Source organism: Mangifera indica, chromosome 3, assembly GCF_011075055.1.
Source record: "Mangifera indica cultivar Alphonso chromosome 3, CATAS_Mindica_2.1, whole genome shotgun sequence".
NCBI classification, from domain to species: domain Eukaryota; kingdom Viridiplantae; phylum Streptophyta; class Magnoliopsida; order Sapindales; family Anacardiaceae; genus Mangifera; species Mangifera indica.
The window spans coordinates 12,170,458-12,188,642 of NC_058139.1; the positions used below are offsets into that span (position 1 = coordinate 12,170,458).

Sequence of the window (18,185 nt, forward strand, 5' to 3'; positions counted from 1 at the left end):
CATAAGGAGTGAAAGCAACTAAATTAGTAGGCACTCGGTTAAGTTCTCAAGCAGCAATTAATATCATATCATCACAAAGTGACTTGACATTTTGCTTGCGTTTTCATTGACTTAACCATTTCTAATAGAGTTCAATTACTCTTCTTCACTATAATGGTTGTTGCGAAGTTTTGGAATTACTATTTATCATACTATTTATAATATTATTTCTTTCATTACTTAGTTCCTTGAACTTTTGGAACAAATGCTCAAGACCTCGGTGAGTTCATAAAACTTTTATCTATTTTGTCTAATTGATTCTCAACCTCAATTATATATAGCGTCTAAAGCAGTCTATTACTTCTGACTTATGGGAGATCAAGTAGATAAGACTGAATCGAGCATTGTTATCATCACTAATAATGAAATATGAGATACATTCTCAAACTTTACATTCATAGGAAAATATATACCTAAGTATATAGATTGCAAAGGAAGTCAAACTCATATAGCTTTGTCAAATGGTTTTTTATAAGTTTTCCAACTAGGCAATGCTTACATACGAACAATTCTATTTATATGAAAGTTCTTAATAAACCTTCATAGGCCAATTTAATCAACCCATCTTGGCCAACATGTCGTAATGTAACATGTCATATATTTGCATTTATTTCCATACACATAGGAAAAGCAAACAATGAAAAACTTAACATTATCAAAAAATATAAGGTGACAAACACCATATAACCATTCAACCAATAAACCAAATCTGTAGAAATTAATTCTATCACATTTCAATAAAACACCCAAAGAAATTCAAATTATATCATAGTTTAAGAAGAACAAGTACTTTGACCAAGATTTGTTGAATATTTGGAACATATTGGATTTCGTGTAGGTATATGATTTGATCATTTGCAAAACTTATTTGCTCGTGTCTATTCCTTTTACTACAACTCTTGTATTGTTACCTACATATATCCAATTCACTTTATTCAAAATTTGATAGAAATCTACTAAAGATCTTCTATCATGAGCTACTTGGTCAGTGGTTTTTGAGTCTATGATCCATGTAGGATAATACCAGTTAATATCAAAATACTAGAAAATCAAAGTTTCATCTCTTTATTTTAAACAAGACTATCATTTTCAGCTCTGTTCATTCACAGGCGATATATTTCTTGTTGTTTCTATTGTAACTATTTATCTTGTTTCTGTCTCTACTTCTAGTACTTTTGCCACTCTTCTCATTTCAATTCCTTGTTCTTATTCTTTGAGCATTAAACGATCTTTTTCCTATATTAGGACTTGAGCCACTTATTTTTAAAAGTTGATTCTGCAACATATGCATGAGTATTAAATTCAGCTGCCTCAAAGGCGCTTGTCCTCCAATTTTATGTGGCTAGAATAATTAACAAAAGTCTTTATTTCCTCACTGTGGGTCATATGTACTTTTATACGCTCCCACTATCAGGAAGAATCGTTTTTCTAAATGAACCTACAGTTCATATATCAGGTTAGGTGTAGCTGACTTTAGTTTCATGATCAAATTTGACATTCAATCAAATTCAATAATCAACTGTCTTTATTTGGAGACTGTAGTTCCTCCAAACCTTTTAAATTAAAACCATACTTATGACATATACAGTTGAACATTAATGATACTCACATACCAGATCGATAAACATGAAACTAATCAAGATATCACACGAAGTGAGTCTTGCTTCTTACATGCGTGATGTGCACTTATAACACGTTTGTGTAAGGCACTGATTGGGTTTATATCCTTTAGTCAGCCACAACTCTATCTTAACCTGTTTCATGACCTCTACAGCCTTTTACTCATCTACGATATTGTGCATTTCAAATGCCACATGGTTTAATTCTCTCTATTCAGTATCATTCTCATTCAAATCAGCCATCATTTTCTAAGATGTTATGGTTAACTAGATTACAGAGACATATCTATTAGACATAATGCTATCAATGCAATCAAATACACATCAATTGTCGCAATTACGTATTAAAATTTTAAAATATCTCACATAAAACATATAATCAAAAGGTCACTATGTTCCCAATCATTTTCCATAACACAAATGCTTGATATTTTAAACTTTAATCTAATTGCGCCAATATTAATTATGGATGAGAATTTCATTAAATTCTACCAATCTCAGAATTCTCATACTTAACTAATATATATGATACAACAAATGCATTATCTATTTTAACTAGGATCATTTCATCAACCTGTATCGATCTTTGAGTCACTTTATCTATGATAAAGTCTCTATTACATTTGCGTTAGGTTAAATACCTCGCATTACGTTAGTTTTGGGAATAACGATAAAATAATGGATATTCTATCGTACATTACTAAGCGTCGCTCTATAGCAAGCTGTAATGAATCCACTCAGTCCTAAAAAGTTTCAAATTCTTACGTCCTAAATAAGATCATTGATTACGGGGCTCATATTCATGCATGAACATTTTCTCTTTTCCAATTAAGAGAATTCAATAGAGTATTAATTTTTTAGACATGCAATGCGATGGTCCCTAGTTAATAAACTTGTATGAAGTAGAAACATGTATTTTAAAACACCAATATGTGTTTTCGAGAGTCGGAATAAGATATTACATGTCATTATACGCTGTAAGACCCATGAAACACATTTCATATTTAGATCCGAGTACTACACAATATCCAAGGATCAGAAAACAGATTTCACGTGCCAAAACGCATTGAAAATAGGTGTTCACATGTTATCACACGCCACAATAATCCCATACAATCCTTCACGCACCAAATCGACGTCTCACGCGCCAGGATTGAGTCAAATGCACTGTCACGCTCCAGGAATATGTCTACACATGCTGTCACGTGCCAGGACTGAGTCAAATGCATCATCACTTGCTAAAATAGGGCTCTCACGCACCTACACGCTCTGCCAATTTTTGAAAACTGGTTGTCACGCGTCGATCAATGGTGTAGTCAACTTTTTTTATCATTGACCAATCAACTGACCCGAAGGATCGTTAACTAGTTCGGGTGACCTTGTTGACTCAACGGGTTAACCCGTTGACCTGTTTGGGTCTTGACCAGCCTGTTGACCTTCGGTTTGGGTAATCGGGTTTTTCCAACTCGATTTTGACCCGAAATCGCATGATGAACCTTAGTTCTATTATCTGTCTAATTGGTCATTTTTTGGTGATTTTCTGGTGACGAGACCATAAGGCTTTTGTAGCCCAGTGGACGTGGAGTCCGATCGTTCCAATTTTTGGTGTCGATGGCGCCAAAATTCGTCGAAACGATGACAAAGCAAAAGACGCCTTGGGTCTCAGATTTGGGTCAATTTTCATCGATTCCAACGTTAATTCGAGTCGTTTTTCAATTTAAAACATCTAATATCATTCCTAGCATACATCCAACATGTTTCCTAACATCAGTTTCATGCAATTTCAGCCGAATTAAATTCATGTCCAAAAACTAATTTTGAAAACAAAATTCAACATACAAGTTTTAATTTCATAATATACGCAATACGATTCACAGATAAAACATAACAAATACGTATCCTAAACTCTGATACCAATGTTGGAAATAATTAAACATGTTAGGATCAAAATATGTGAAAACTGTAAATACAAATTTCGTATACTTGTTTCAATATTCGATGAAGCGTCTTCGAATTCTACATGAGGTGTTGACGTTAGTCTGTTTCCACGATGCCATTTGCTCACGTATTGGGAGACAAGATTTGTTGTGCATTTGTATGTTGGGTAGAGAATGATCCTCTGTAAAAATGGCGTTATCTCATATATTGCTTTGGAACGCAGTTAGGACTTTATATAAGAGTCCAACTGCCAATAATAACTGCTAATAACTGCCCTTTGACAGTTAATCAAATCGGATCGGATCGGGTCAACCCGTCATGGGTGGACCCAGATCCAATACAATCAAGTCCTGTTATCAATTTATAATTCATCAAAGCTAAGGTACAAAAATAGTGTTTATCTCATATCATCCCTTGACTTTAATAATTTGAATTTTGAAACAAAGACCAAACACAATTGGATTTAAGTAAAAACCTAATCAATTGTAGCTACAAATTTTAATGGCCATATTCATCCATCAAATAGTGTGTCGAGAAATCTTCTTCCATATCTTGTAATACGTGATGAATCTTATATCGACCTACCACAACTTTTATATATTTCGTGATATAGCCAACCATTATTGTATTAATAACTTTAAATAAAATACTATATTATGCTAGCATCAAAATATGTCAATTGATACACAAAATGCTTTGGTGATCTCTAGTCCAATGATCACATATATCACCATCCATTAAAGGATTTTTTTCATATAAATCGGGTTTACCATCCATAAGTATTTCTTTGGTTGGTCGTTCTAGTGAATATGCAAATAATATGCACTTATGTATTACACCAAGTTTTTACCAAATAACTTTAACATGTAAGATTAGCTGCCACCTTTTGATAAAGTCATTGAAGCTCTGATGGTCTTACCATATTATGTATGGCCTTGGTCAAAATAATACTGAAGCGATGGATTTTTATGTGATAGCGACTTAATATGTGTACATGGTCCAAAATACTTGATTCTATCACTATAGTTGTACTATTCTAAGGAAGTTCATCTTAAACATATATATGTGTACACAAAGAAAAGATGAAGGAATGCCATTTTATTATTATTACATAAACATGGTACATATGATATGTACACATCATAAATATAAAACAACCAAAATGATTAGCTGTAAAGCATTAATTCTATCAATCTCTCATTTGTATTATAGCTAATTATTCATATATTTTATATCAAATGATGTTACATGCCTATCATTCTTTTATTGTGACAAAGTTTTCATCAGTGGGTTGGTGATGCTATCATTTGTCTACACTTTACAATCTACACATCTTTGTGTTAAATTAATTGCATGATCCGATAAAATCATTTGAGTATGTGTAAATCTTTAGTGAGACTGTGACTCCTTAAGTTGAGCAATGACACCATTATTATCACAATTTAACTCAACTAAATCAACAATGGTGAGAACCACACCAAGTTCAAAAATGAACATCTTAATCCAAACTGCCTTTTTAGTTGTATCTGATAATGCTATATACGTAACTTTTGTCATAAAATCCATCATAATGTTGTGCTTAGAGCTTTTCCAACCGAGTACAACGCCATTAAGACAAAAGGCATAACTTTATTGCATTTTGTAATCATGCTTATTAGTTTAAAAACTAGTATCATTGTATCATTTGATAGTGAGCTCATTATCTCCTTTGTAAACCAAGAAAGAAAACATCCTTAATCATTCTTAAGCATTTAAGGATGTTTTTAACAACTATCTAGTAATATTCACTTGGATCTGATCGATATTTACTATAAATACTTAAGGCATATGAGACATCAAATTCCAAGTGCACAACATAATGTACATGACAAATGTAATAATAGGTGCAAATGGTGTCCTACTCATTTTATCTCTCTCTTCTTGTGTTTCATGGGACATATAACTGGAGAAAGATATTCGCCATATGACAGAGGAAGAAATCCTTTTTTGGATTCTTCCATGTTGAATCTTATTAGCACCTTGTCCACATATGCACAATCCATATTGTTTGAAATGCATATTTCTTCTAATAATTTGATCTTGGGGTGTTTTAAGTGAATTTTGATCTTAAGCTAGAATAGACTATATGGGATAAAAAAAAAGTAAACCATAATTTCATCAACCTCCCACCATCTTATCAAAAGCATTAATGCAATATCATGTTGTCGAACTACCAAACTCCATATCTCCCATTTTCATTTCACTACATTGTCTTAAAAAACATACCTAATGCATAACAAGACAACCCATAATCACGTAACTGGTTAAACCCTATAAAAAATAAAGCTAAAAGTGAAATTATACCATATTTTCACTATGAGACTGATAATGCAGAACAAACACAACCCACAATGACATATCTTGTCAAACCCATCAAAATGAAGTAAAATGAAAAAAAATATCATTTCACAATGGTAGCAAAATTAGATACTCAAACTCAATAAACCATTGAATTTGACATGATCAACAACAAAAATATCCCACAAAATATACAATTTCACATCTACATTAACTGTCTTTATCCTAAATTCTCCTAAAAAATCAAATGACGGAAGCCAAATATAAATATCAATAAAAGTACCAACCTCATCACCCCACAAGTGAGCCACCTCCCGTAATGGCTTAAAAACCCTAACAAACTTTAAAACTACAAAACCAAACCATAATCCGAAAGAACCCAAACCAAAAGCCCTAATTTTCTCCCTTTTTTGAAATCAACATGGTTAGCTTGTCATGATGTTATGATTAGCTACGTGAGTATAACGGCACATTGAGACTAATATGTTTTGGTCAAAGTTAGGGTTTTACAATGTCAATGGTTAGGGAAGAGGATAGATTGGTATGGAAGAGATCTCTAGTTTAGAGTTTTAATTTTAGTGGATTATACAGAGTTTTTAAGAGTTCTTTTAATGGTTCAAATGCAGTAGAATAATGACATGGCTCAACTGCCACATAATTCAATACTAATGTTAGTACATATTATTAATTCATATAAGTTTACTATATTTTAAAAAGTTAATGTTAGTACATATTGTAAAGAATGACTAAGATACGTCTGTTATATCATATTAATTTGATATAAATAAGGATATGTATTATTTTTTATTTGTATTATATCATATTGTAAGATATGTACCATATATTGTATGATATGGATAATTATGTTTTTAATACGAACTATATAATGTTATTAGAATATGATATTTTTGTAAACATTTTGAGCACCATCGAGCCTTAGAGCCTGAATTTGAAATGCTTATCAGACAAAAATATTATCTAGCCATGTCCAAAGCCTGAATTTTGGTTGGCTTGGAATATATTTTTTCAGATTGAATAATCAAGTTTCAGACTTGCTCAATCTAATTGACAAGCTTAATTATTGTCTTATGCTCTACTGGGTTTATGTATTTTGCCTTTTTCTTTTGTTGTCATTTTTTTTTTTAAAGTAAATTTGTTTTCCTCTAAGTTAACCAATAGAAATTTAAAAAATATATTTATTTTATCCACGATTTAAATTTAAATGTTAGTTTCAATGATTAAAAAATACTTTCAATTTGAAAATCAATCATTTATATAATTATTTTTAATTTAAAAATTCATTATACTATGTAGATAGCTGAAATAATACTTCCAAGTGTGGTTCACAATTGTCTGGTTTGTCAATAGCATTCACCAATAGTGACTTTTTAAATTTTATTTTGTAATTTTATAATTATTAATCCTAAAATTATTATAAACCAAAAGTTATACATTTAATAAAATTTTTGGGAATAAATTATTATTCAATTTTAATAATATTAAAAATTAATGAGTTATTTTCGTTTCTTAAACTATTATAATTCAATAAAAGAAGTGAATAGAGAGAGAGAGAGAGAGAGAGAGAGAGAGAGAGAGAGAGAGCTGAAATATTTTTCTAAAACTTGAATGAAGAAAATAATCAATTAGAAAAATTTTAATTGAGAAAATTTCGGTTAATATAATTATTCTTTCACACATGTTGACAAGGGAGTGATCGTATGGATAGTTGATAACTTGGAGATATTAACTAACCACTAATAAACGAGAGAAGTTTATGTTTAAATATGATTAGATAAAAAAGTAATTTTTGATGAAACGCGAAAATGATAACCTAACTTAAATAAAAGTTTTCTATTTAAAAAAAAAAAAAGGCTTATATACCCAAATAAATTTCTAAATCTCAAGGAAGTAAACAATTATCAAACAAAGAAATCTAAAAGAAAATGTTTGGTTTTTGATATATATATAAATATATATATATATGAAAACATTTTTTCTAATTTTATATTTTAATACTTGTAGTAAACTTACTCTTAATTTTAATTTTTCTTTTTCTTTTGATCTGAATTTATTATTTCTATCATGTATTTTTTAACTGAATTTTTCCCTAAAATTTTTTATAAGTATAATTTAAAAAAATTTATATATTTTTGTTCAGATATTAATTATAATAGGTAAAAAACTTTCCACTTCAACATTTTTAGGCAAACATTTGACACATTTACATTTGTAAGCAAATTATATATGATTTACCTATTATATTATTCCTATCAAAATCTAGCAAAACTAAAAGGATTTTACTTTCTAAGCAAATTTAGTTGCAATTGAGATTTTCATCATTAACCATCTACACAGCCTCCTCAAAATCTTTTATCTGATACACTTTCGTGGCTCTCCAAAATAATCCTTTTACATGTTTTGTTTGTTTATATCAACTACATAGGTTCCCCTTTATATGATGATTACACCGACCATGTTATGCATTCGAGAACACTTTTCTCACACATCAAGTGATAACGTGGTGTCTATTTGAGATAATTGCTAAATATGAGAGGTATCTAATGCACCTATGTAACACTTGAAGGAATGGAGTCCAAGTTATCATTTCCTCATTTTCCCTAACACTAAATGTTAATAAATAAATTTGGTTGTTTTCATCATTGCCCACAGTAAAAAAAGTGTATCCTAATATCGACCTTTCAAGAATGTCTCATTGATACAAATGATGGGACGACAATAATCACGAAACGCTCTAATAGAGCATCCTAAAGCTATAAAGACAAAATGGAACTGATTATCTACGTTAGTTTCTATATGTGTGATAGTGTCAAAGTTTTGTTATTCAGGGTTGTAATAATATGTCAATAATAGTTTGAATGACTCCTCCGATAAACCTTTGATTCATTCAAAGCCCAATTCTTGGCATGTCAAGTTGGTGCATAAGAGATATCAATTCTATATCTATCCGCCATATCCATTATGATGTCTTTAGACCTATACACCCAGTCACCTGCGGTAAACATAGTTTACAATATTTTTTTAAGTGCCCTTTGTCATCTTCTCTATGGTGAGGTTTTATTACATTTCGAGGACAAGTGTGCATTACTAACCTCTATAACACAAAAATGTCCACTGTTACTTAACTTCACCCCTCACACTTTTCGTTTGCATTGTTGATGCACACATTTTATATCCCACTTTTTTTTTATTTGAACTTATCACCTTGAATTGATAACTATTTTCTAATGCATCCCTATATAACATATTTATTAAAACCTGTTTGCAAGGAAATTGATCTTTCACTTTGAATCTCCCATCTCATGATGCAGTTGAATGAATTTTAATTTCCTTATTTTTTACATCCTTATAAGGCTCTAGACCACGAAAAAAAGGATTTGGAATTGCATATTAATGGGAATGGAACTATCATGCATTGGAGCAACGTGAATTGAACTTTCCTAAGCTATCCCTGTTGGACCAACCCTCGCATCATCACCACCATCATCACCCCCCTTAGCACTACCATTATCATCACAACCACCATCACTCAAATCATCACAACCACCATAATCATCTTGTTCGTCGAAGTGAAAATCATTTATAGGAAAATCGTCCGTCTGATAACATCCCTTAGGTATACCCCATAATGGTTTTAGACCTCTTTCACCATTTATCCAATCTTGAGAGGATGGAATCAAGCAAACCCAAACCTCAACATCGTCATGATGCAAGTTCACATTCACTTTGCTACTTTTAGACACACTTTCTAGTTGTGCATATATGTTATCCAAATAGTGAACTTCGATTGGTGGGGATTGGTGAATCCCTTGTTGTGGTTTTGGATGTTGTTGTTCATAGTTGGTTTTCACTTTTGTTGGGCATGTAACCACAACAAGAAATAATGAAGTCCTTTTGTGTGCCCTAGACAGTTTCATCATAATTTGAACATTATAGTCATCCTTTAACAAATATGACAAATCATTAGACTTTGTTGTGTTTGACATATAAATTTTTACATCATTATAACTTCGATCGATGCTCAAATGAGAATACACTATTTCTAAAAATCCATCGTAGTTTATTTTCCAATCGGTTGAAACCAGTGTCTAAACCCCAACAATGTATTTTGAAGTATTATCTCCTCCATCAACCCATTGCTCACCAAATCCAAGCATGTATATCAGTTCTACCATTTTTCTGATAAAAAACAATATCAATTAACTTCTTGAAACAAACAACAAGTGCATCGATTTAGAGTTTAGAAAAGATTATATTGTGTCGTTGTCGCAACACATTCACAATGCATTTGTATTCCATGAAATCACGTTTTTGCTTTTTGTTTCGATCAAGACGTATCATCAAACAAACAAAAACATCAACCTATTTTGGAAATTAGCATTCAAGTTTTCACAATGAGTTAATAATAAAAGTTTTAATTTATACAAATATAAGTTATCAAACTTAATTTCAATGTGATAACGTTGGAGTATGTAGCCAAAAAAAAAAACATGGTTGAAGGAAGGTAAACTAAGAGAGTAAGGGTATTATTAAAATAAATAATGAGTTTGTTTACAAAAATAAATATATTAAAAGTTTGCCTAAAAAAGATTTAGGTGTAAATTTTTTTATCTATTTTAATTAATATCTCATTCTTGTTTGATTTTTTATTTCATGAAAAATATTTGCTTTAGAAAATTATTTAAAAAAAGAATTTAAAAGTTATAAATGACTCAAGAAGATAAAACCATTTGGATTTTAGAAAACTATTAGGTGTGAATATAATATTTATAACTTCATATTAAATTCAGACGAAAGGTGATTGGTAATGTCTTCAATATTAGCAATGTTTTTTCAGTCTCACCAAAATAATAAGAAATAAAATAATGGACTCTCGTTATTGGGTTTGGCCTCGGCCCAGTTTGGAATATGTAGCATACAACGATAAGGAGGTGAAAAACAGCCAATTTTATGGGACTCTACCGCTCTGGCACTCCACGTTGATGGAGCTCCTCCTTGCAAGCTCTGCTACTTCTCCCGGTTTTTCTTCTCATTTCACTATCTCTAAAATTATCAGAAGCCCCACCATTTCGCAGGTTCTTTTCTTTTACTTTCTCATTTTCATGATTAACTATTATCATCTGAATTTACTGCCTTATGAACACGCTTTAATATCTTATATTGACTTAACCTTTAACAACATCCGAGTTCTTGATTTCTTCTATCATCTGGGTTTGGTTTGCTTATTATTATTATTATTATTTTTACTGGGAGGTGCATTTATGATAATGAGCAACCATGCTTTTGTTGCCTAATAATGTTGATTAATTCAGTTTTTTGTTTGGTTTATCCAAATTATTATTTCAGTGAACGAAGTAGATAAATAAAAAAATGAATTTCGGAATTGAAATTTTTGCCTCCGTGATGTGTGGATTTGTTTGAGACGAGTGGACTTGGGTTTACTGTATTTCTTCACAAAGTTGTTGCCTTTTTTATATCTTGGCTTGCCAGATATCTTGATTTTTCAATTTTCTATAGCTTAGTCATTGCCTAAATATTTGCGTACCGATGCAATATTAGTGGAGCAGTAAATTATATGTATTGTGTGGCTGCTGTTTTGTCTATCAAGTTATTGCATTTAGGTGGTTAGTCACATTTAATTTGCCTCCTACCCTTTGCATGATAAAAGGTTGTGGCGGTATAACTCTCTTGTAGAGTAGACTGTCTGTGAATATGCCAGTGCTAACTTATTTACAAGGCATGTATGCCGTGTTGAGTTTTTATTTTATTTGGATTGGGCTTAATGCAGGTCCAGACATGGAAATCTCTACATGTGAGGACCTTAGAAGCTCGATTACAGAATTTCTTACTGTGTACAAGGACAAAAACCAGTAATAGTACAAGAAGATGCAATAATTCTAATGAAGGTTTGAAAAAAGGGTTCTTGCTTCATCCTGTATGCAAGCTGAACAAGAACATTTTTTCTCTGAGTGGATGGTTTCACATGAAACATACTTGCAGTCACAAAGTGATGAGTTGCTCGGACAGATTCAAGCAACGCTTTTCTGTTCTTTTTGTCCAGTTAGTTGTTGCTGTGCTGCTTATTACATCAGTTTCAGTTGCTGTTAGTGAAACATCATCTTGTAAGATTATTTTTGTGTATAAAGTATTCATGGAATGCTGAAAGCTTTGAGAAAATTTGTTCATTTATGCTGCTTTCTTTCCTAATCCTTATTTTTATTGTTCAGTGGCTCTCAGTGAAGAGAATCAACTCTTCTTAGAGGCATGGAGAACAATTGATCGTGCTTATATTGACAAAACATTCAATGGACAAAGTTGGTTTCGTTACCGAGAAAATGCACTGCAAAATGAACCAATGAACAACCGAGAAGAGACATGTATGTAATTGTTTTTCAATCAATGATATTGTCATAATTTCTTCTCAAAAAAAAAAAAAAAAAAAAAACTGGAGTTCTAATCAGATTAACATGTTAATGTATAATCTTCTGGTGACTTTTGATTTGTTAATTGCCTTAATATTTGGATGCTAGCAATGTTGTTTTCTGATCATTCATACACCTTCCAACTCTTGTTCGAGCAAAAGGTCATGATTTCTACAATCATGTTATAATTAAGGATCTACAAATATGTAAATTGAGGCAATAATATTTTCTGATAAACAATTTGAAGATATCATTCTTGTTTTTTTATAGTGCACCAACTCATTGAATTATTTTCATGAATTTGCTTGCAGACATGGCTATAAGGAAGATGCTTGCCACATTGGATGATCCTTTTACTCGATTCTTAGAGCCTGAAAAATTTAAAAGTTTGCAGGTAAGAGGCTGTTTTCTTTTACACCTTTCGTTTGTTGCATTTCAATTGGATATCCTATAGGAACCAGCACACATTATCTGGATTTGCTGTAGTCTGCTTCAGAAGATTTTCTGTTTATCTGGAGATTCCCCCTTAAATCTGTTAATATCTTCTTTGAAGGCAGTCTGGAACTCGAGGGGCTCTTACAGGTATTGGCCTTTCAATAGGCTACCCTACAGGTTCTAATGGATCAGCTGAGGGACTTGTAGTTATATCAGCTTCTCCAGGAGGTCCGGCAAATAAGGCTGGAATTCTGTCTGGAGATATTATTCTGGCAATAGATGATACAAGTACAGAAAGCATGGGTATCTATGATGCAGCGGAGAGGTTGCAGTAAGTGTCTCACTTTATAAGTCAACAAGTCAGTTCAGCCTTATTGGTTGGATGTTTTGATTGTGAATAAATATCTGTCTAGTTTTGAATAAAAAAAGATTGAAAAAAAGCTTGAGACTTGCTACAGATTTATTATAACAGTTAATCGACTGTGATTTTTTTGTACTAAGTATTTTTCTAGAAACATTGTTTCTAGAAGATCTTTAGGTTTTTGAGATTTCCTATATTGTGAGTATGATTTGGTTGATGACATTTTTTTCAAGTCTTTAGAAATCCTTCCACAAACATGAATTTTCATTATATTTTTACGAACTTATCTTTGGCCCTTTTTATCTGTATATTGATGTCTAAGCTTTTCTAGTGAATTTCAGGGGACCCGAAGGAAGCTCAGTGGAATTAACCATACGCAGTGGACCTGAAATAAAGCATCTAGCTTTGACGTAAGTTTTCCTCTTTTTTTAAAACTGTTTTCATATCTAATGGATACTTTGTTCCAGTTTTATAAAGGTTTATATGGTTTGCATATCTCAGAAAAGCCATACAATTTGGATTTTGTGTTGCTTTTTTCCTTACTTATTCATGAAACCATTTTGATATTAGTTATGCTCTTCTGAATGTTGTAATTGAGTGATCCATGATCTGCCTTTCCTTATTTTTGAAGTTAATCTAGTGCTACTTTCCAGGAGAGAGAAAGTGTCACTGAATCCAGTGAAGTCAAGACTGTGTGAGATTCCTGGTTCAGGGAAGGATTCACCTAGGATTGGGTATATAAAACTGACATCATTCAACCAAAATGCCTCTGGTAAGTAGTGATGGAGCTTGTTATGAATTTTGCACAATTTTCAAGCAGTTATACTGAATATTCTGGTGAAATTTATTTGCATTCAAGGCCTGAAAGCATTTTTTTGTTTTTTGAAAGAAATTTGTAGTAATAAATGAATGTGATTGGTAATCTATTCTCCAACGAAGTTTAACATGCTTTTGATACATATTGTTAAAGAAATTTATGGTTCGCATTCTACAAGTTTTAATGAGTATTAGATTTTGATAGTCAATTGACTTTGCGATGCTGATCATAGAAATAGTGAGCTATTTATTTATTTGTTGATTCAAGAAGCTTGATTTTCTTGTTGTTTTCTGTATGTTGTCCTGACCAATTGTTTACACAGTAGTGCCATTACTGATAGCACAAATTGCTTTTAAATGAATTTTCTTTTCAATTGATTTGAATTGTTATTACCTTTATGCTACTTCAGTTCCTCTCTCTAAGCTAATATAATGTGATTTTAATATGTTCTATTCTAAAATATTGACTGATATTTAATTGTTTCCATATTCGATAATATTGTTTTTTGCCGATACTTTTCTTGTAGGAGCTGTCAGGGAAGCAATTGATACGTTAAGGAGTAATAGTGTTAATGCATATGTATTAGACCTTCGAGATAATAGGTGATTAGCTTTCAACATCCTCTATTTTTTTTTTTCACCTTGGCCCTTTGGCAGGCTCTCTGAAAGTTTAAATTTACTGCAGTGGTGGTCTTTTCCCAGAAGGAATTGAGATTGCCAAGATTTGGTAAGTTAATCGAGCAGTTAATGGTGAATAAATTAATTTTAGTACACGGCTTTTCAATGAATATAGGGGTGCCTTATTTTTATGTAAATTGATGATCATGTTATTGGGTTTAACATTGGTAAAACTTTGTCTGTGTTAGAATGATTCTTGTTGCATTTTCCAGTTGAATGCAACATAAATTTTGTGATCTTGTTATCCAATACCTTAGGATCTTCTAGTATCAGTGAATATTCTTTGCAGTTGTAATATTTATCATCAAAAGCACCAAAATTTCCAATTAAACTATTGGTACTCCAAAAGGGATTATCCTGCATCCTTTCATCTGTTTTAGATTATGTAGCAAGCATGCTAATAATTGTGATGCATTCAGGTTAGATAAAGGTGTGATTGTGTATATTTGTGATAACAAGGGTGTTAGAGACATATATGACACAGATGGAAGTGATGCATTAGCAGCTTCAGAGCCCCTAGCAGTGCTGGTATGCTAATATTTTATAATTGATTGAATTTGGTCTTCGCAATACCTTGATGTTTATGACATAATTTGACAAAGAGATTCATGAGTGTTCTGTCCGGTCCTTCTATTTCTATCATTATCATCTCTCTTTCTGCATGTGTAACCAAAACCTCTGTGGACTTGGGAGCAGCCGATGGTCCATGATGACCAGGGACTGATTTTACTAGAAGCATCTTTGAAAGGAAATTTCTCATATCTAAGAGAAGCCTTAAATAAGAATGTTGTAGTTTAGTAGAAAATACTTAAAAGTTTCATCACTATAAAATTATTTTCCTGAATAATTTGTCCCTTTAACTATCTTCTTGTTTGTGTGTGTGTTTTTATTTTCAGGATTTAGAGGGTCTTTAATGGTTTGGATTAGAGAATTTGTCTGAAAAGGGGAACATGTGAAATTGAATTTTGTATTATCAAAATCTAATTACAATTTAGTAATTTATTTTAAAAATGGTTATTTTAGAACACCAGACAATGAAAATTTATATGGTGTCAATATATTGAAGTAGAGGAATTTTTTTCAATCTTATTTTCAAAAAGTGCATTAAACAATTCATGGTTGTTTTCAAATTTAACACTAGTCTTCAGAGACTGCATTTTGTGGTTTTCAAATCCTGTTTTCAAGATGCAGTATCAAACACTTTTTATTCTGAAATTAATTTTTTAATCGTGCCAAAGGTTTGAAACAAAATCTACCATTGGCCAATGCACAGGTTAACAAGGGAACTGCAAGTGCAAGTGAAATATTGGCCGGTGCTTTGAAAGACAACAAACGTGCTGTGTTGTTCGGAGAACCTACTTTTGGAAAAGGGTATCTGTTTTTCCTCCATCTTCATGCATATTCATATATGGCAGATCCCTAATTCGAGCCTTTATTTTTCCACTATGCAGCAAAATTCAGTCAGTTTTTCAGCTTTCTGATGGCTCTGGCTTGGCAGTTACAGTTGCTCGTTATGAGACGCCTACTCATACCGATATTGACAAGGTCTGTTGCTGGTTCTGCATCATCTCCTTTCTCTCACTCTCCTATGACTAAACTTCTTGTCTTGCTGCCCAGTAGGTTGGAGTGACACCGGACCAGCCTCTGCCAAAGTCGTTTCCCAAGGATGTAGATGGGTTTTGTGGCTGCCTTGAGGATCCTGCATCTACTTGCTATGTCAATGGACTCCAACTATTTTCAAGATAAGAAGGATTTTTTTTCTTTTAATGTATGTGGGGGGGAAAAGGAGGAAAGTGGGGGTGGTGGTGGGGCACTGGGAGATGTCTGAATTGTTTGTGTAGTTTTAGCATTCTTTTGAAGGTTCACTAATTCTTTTTCAATTGTAAAATTATAAGACGCACATAACAGATTTTAAATTGAATTGTCATAATGAAACAGAGAATTTACATATCTCAATGAGAATTCTTTGGTTTTATGCCAAGTAGAGAACTTGAATAATGACCTGTTATGAACATGATAGTAAATGTTCCTAAGGGTGAAAACTAGAAATTATGAGGGACCTTAAGTGAATTTATTGCAATTGCCCCCTTTATTGCAGCAAATAGAAATATCATTTCACTGGGGTTCTAGAGAAATGAATTATGAAGCGTGATTATGGTCGGTTCTAGGGAAAGGTATGAGAGATTCGTGACACTCGTATGTACAGTGTCTTCCTGCATCAATTTGCTTGGGCAATAGGGCTGGATTCGAGCTGAGCCGAGCTCGGCTCGCAGCCAGCTTGGGCTCGGCTCGGTTTATTTATGGGTGTTTCGAGTTCGGCTCGGCTAGGCTCGAGTTCGGCTCATTTTCGGTTTGGCTCGGCTCCGTTCGGTTCGACTCGTTTTTCATTATCAAAACGACATCGTTTTTAATATATATTGATCAAAATAACGTCGTTTTATATAAAAAATTTTAAAAAAAATCTACCGAACCAACCCGTCCCAGCTCGAGCTCGATTGAACCGAGCAGAGCCCAGCTCGTTTCAGGCTCGAACCGAGCCGAGCCGAGCTCTAGCTGGCTCGGCTCGAGTTCAGCCCTACAAATGGTGCTACAGCTAACTCAGCAGATAGCAGAATAACTGATTTCATTTGAATGACTCAAAAGTGTTCCCAAGGAGAGATGAAAAAGGGTAATCTTAAGGGATGATTTACCAATACATTCAACTGTCCAGATAAAAAATAACACATCTTTACAAGTATACATGGATTTGAATACAGTGAAAAAGAAGTGTTTTTTTTTTTTTCAATTTTGTCTTAAATCAGTATTAATAATTTTCGTTTCAAGGCAATTAATGGTCTGTGTCATTAATTAAAGCTCTATGTGTTATTGATTTAAATAATGTTGTTCTTAATCTCAATATAAAGAAAGCCACACATGATTAACTAAATCCTGCATACCTATGGCAAGCTTGATAATGCAACCTCAACCTGCATTTTAAAGCTCTAAAAGGACAAAGTTTTGGAATCATTTAACCTTCAATCATTAGATAAATGTGAGTCATGCATTTTAGACAAGATGACCAAGTTGCCTTTTGCTGGATAAAGTGAGAGAAAAATGAAATTGTTAGGCTTTATCTATAGTATTTATTGATGATTTTAGCAATTACGAATATATGTTTTTTATGAGACACGAGTTTGAATCATTTGAGAAATTCAAAGAATTTAATAATGAAGTAGAGAACTAGTTGGGAGAAAGTATCAAAATCATTTGATTCGATCAAGGAACTAAATACATGAGCCTAGAATTCAAAGAATATCTAAAGGAGTAAGGGATAATATAACAACTCACCCTTCTTGACACAGTAATACAATGGTGTATTTAAATAGAGAAATTGAACCTTAGTAGATATGGTTCAATTCGTGATGAGTTTTACTTATCTTCTCACATATGTTTGGAGAGATGCCCCAAAGACTGTGACTCTTACACTAAACCAATTCCCATCCAAATATGTGGATAAGACATTATATGAATTATGGACTAAGC

At 32.4% G+C, this 18,185-nt stretch overlaps 1 protein-coding gene across 1 annotated transcript; it reads left to right on the forward strand.

Moving 5' to 3' along the window:
* The first annotated feature begins 10,874 nt into the window (after positions 1–10,874).
* On the forward strand, positions 10,875–16,640 carry LOC123210482 (carboxyl-terminal-processing peptidase 2, chloroplastic). The gene is made up of 13 exons (XM_044628862.1): positions 10,875–11,026; positions 11,740–12,073; positions 12,179–12,328; positions 12,685–12,767; positions 12,931–13,139; positions 13,511–13,579; positions 13,823–13,941; positions 14,513–14,588; positions 14,671–14,712; positions 15,083–15,191; positions 15,937–16,034; positions 16,115–16,208; positions 16,284–16,640. Exons 1-13 carry the CDS (start codon positions 10,934–10,936, stop codon positions 16,407–16,409), a joined length of 1,602 nt encoding a protein of 533 aa, XP_044484797.1. The 5' UTR covers positions 10,875–10,933; the 3' UTR covers positions 16,410–16,640.
* The last annotated feature ends 1,545 nt before the right edge of the window (positions 16,641–18,185 follow it).

What these genes read in the sequence shown, in the direction of transcription:
- LOC123210482 (XM_044628862.1), top strand. Translation starts at nt 10,934, where the DNA reads ATGGAGCTCCTCCTTGCAAGCTCTGCTACTTCTCCCGGTTTTTCTTCT. An exon ending in GAAGCCCCACCATTTCGCAG is followed by an intron (nt 11,027 to 11,739) that starts GTTCTTTTCTTT and finishes GGCTTAATGCAG; the next exon opens with GTCCAGACATGGAAATCTCT. An exon ending in ATAAAGCATCTAGCTTTGAC is followed by an intron (nt 13,580 to 13,822) that starts GTAAGTTTTCCT and finishes GCTACTTTCCAG; the next exon opens with GAGAGAGAAAGTGTCACTGA.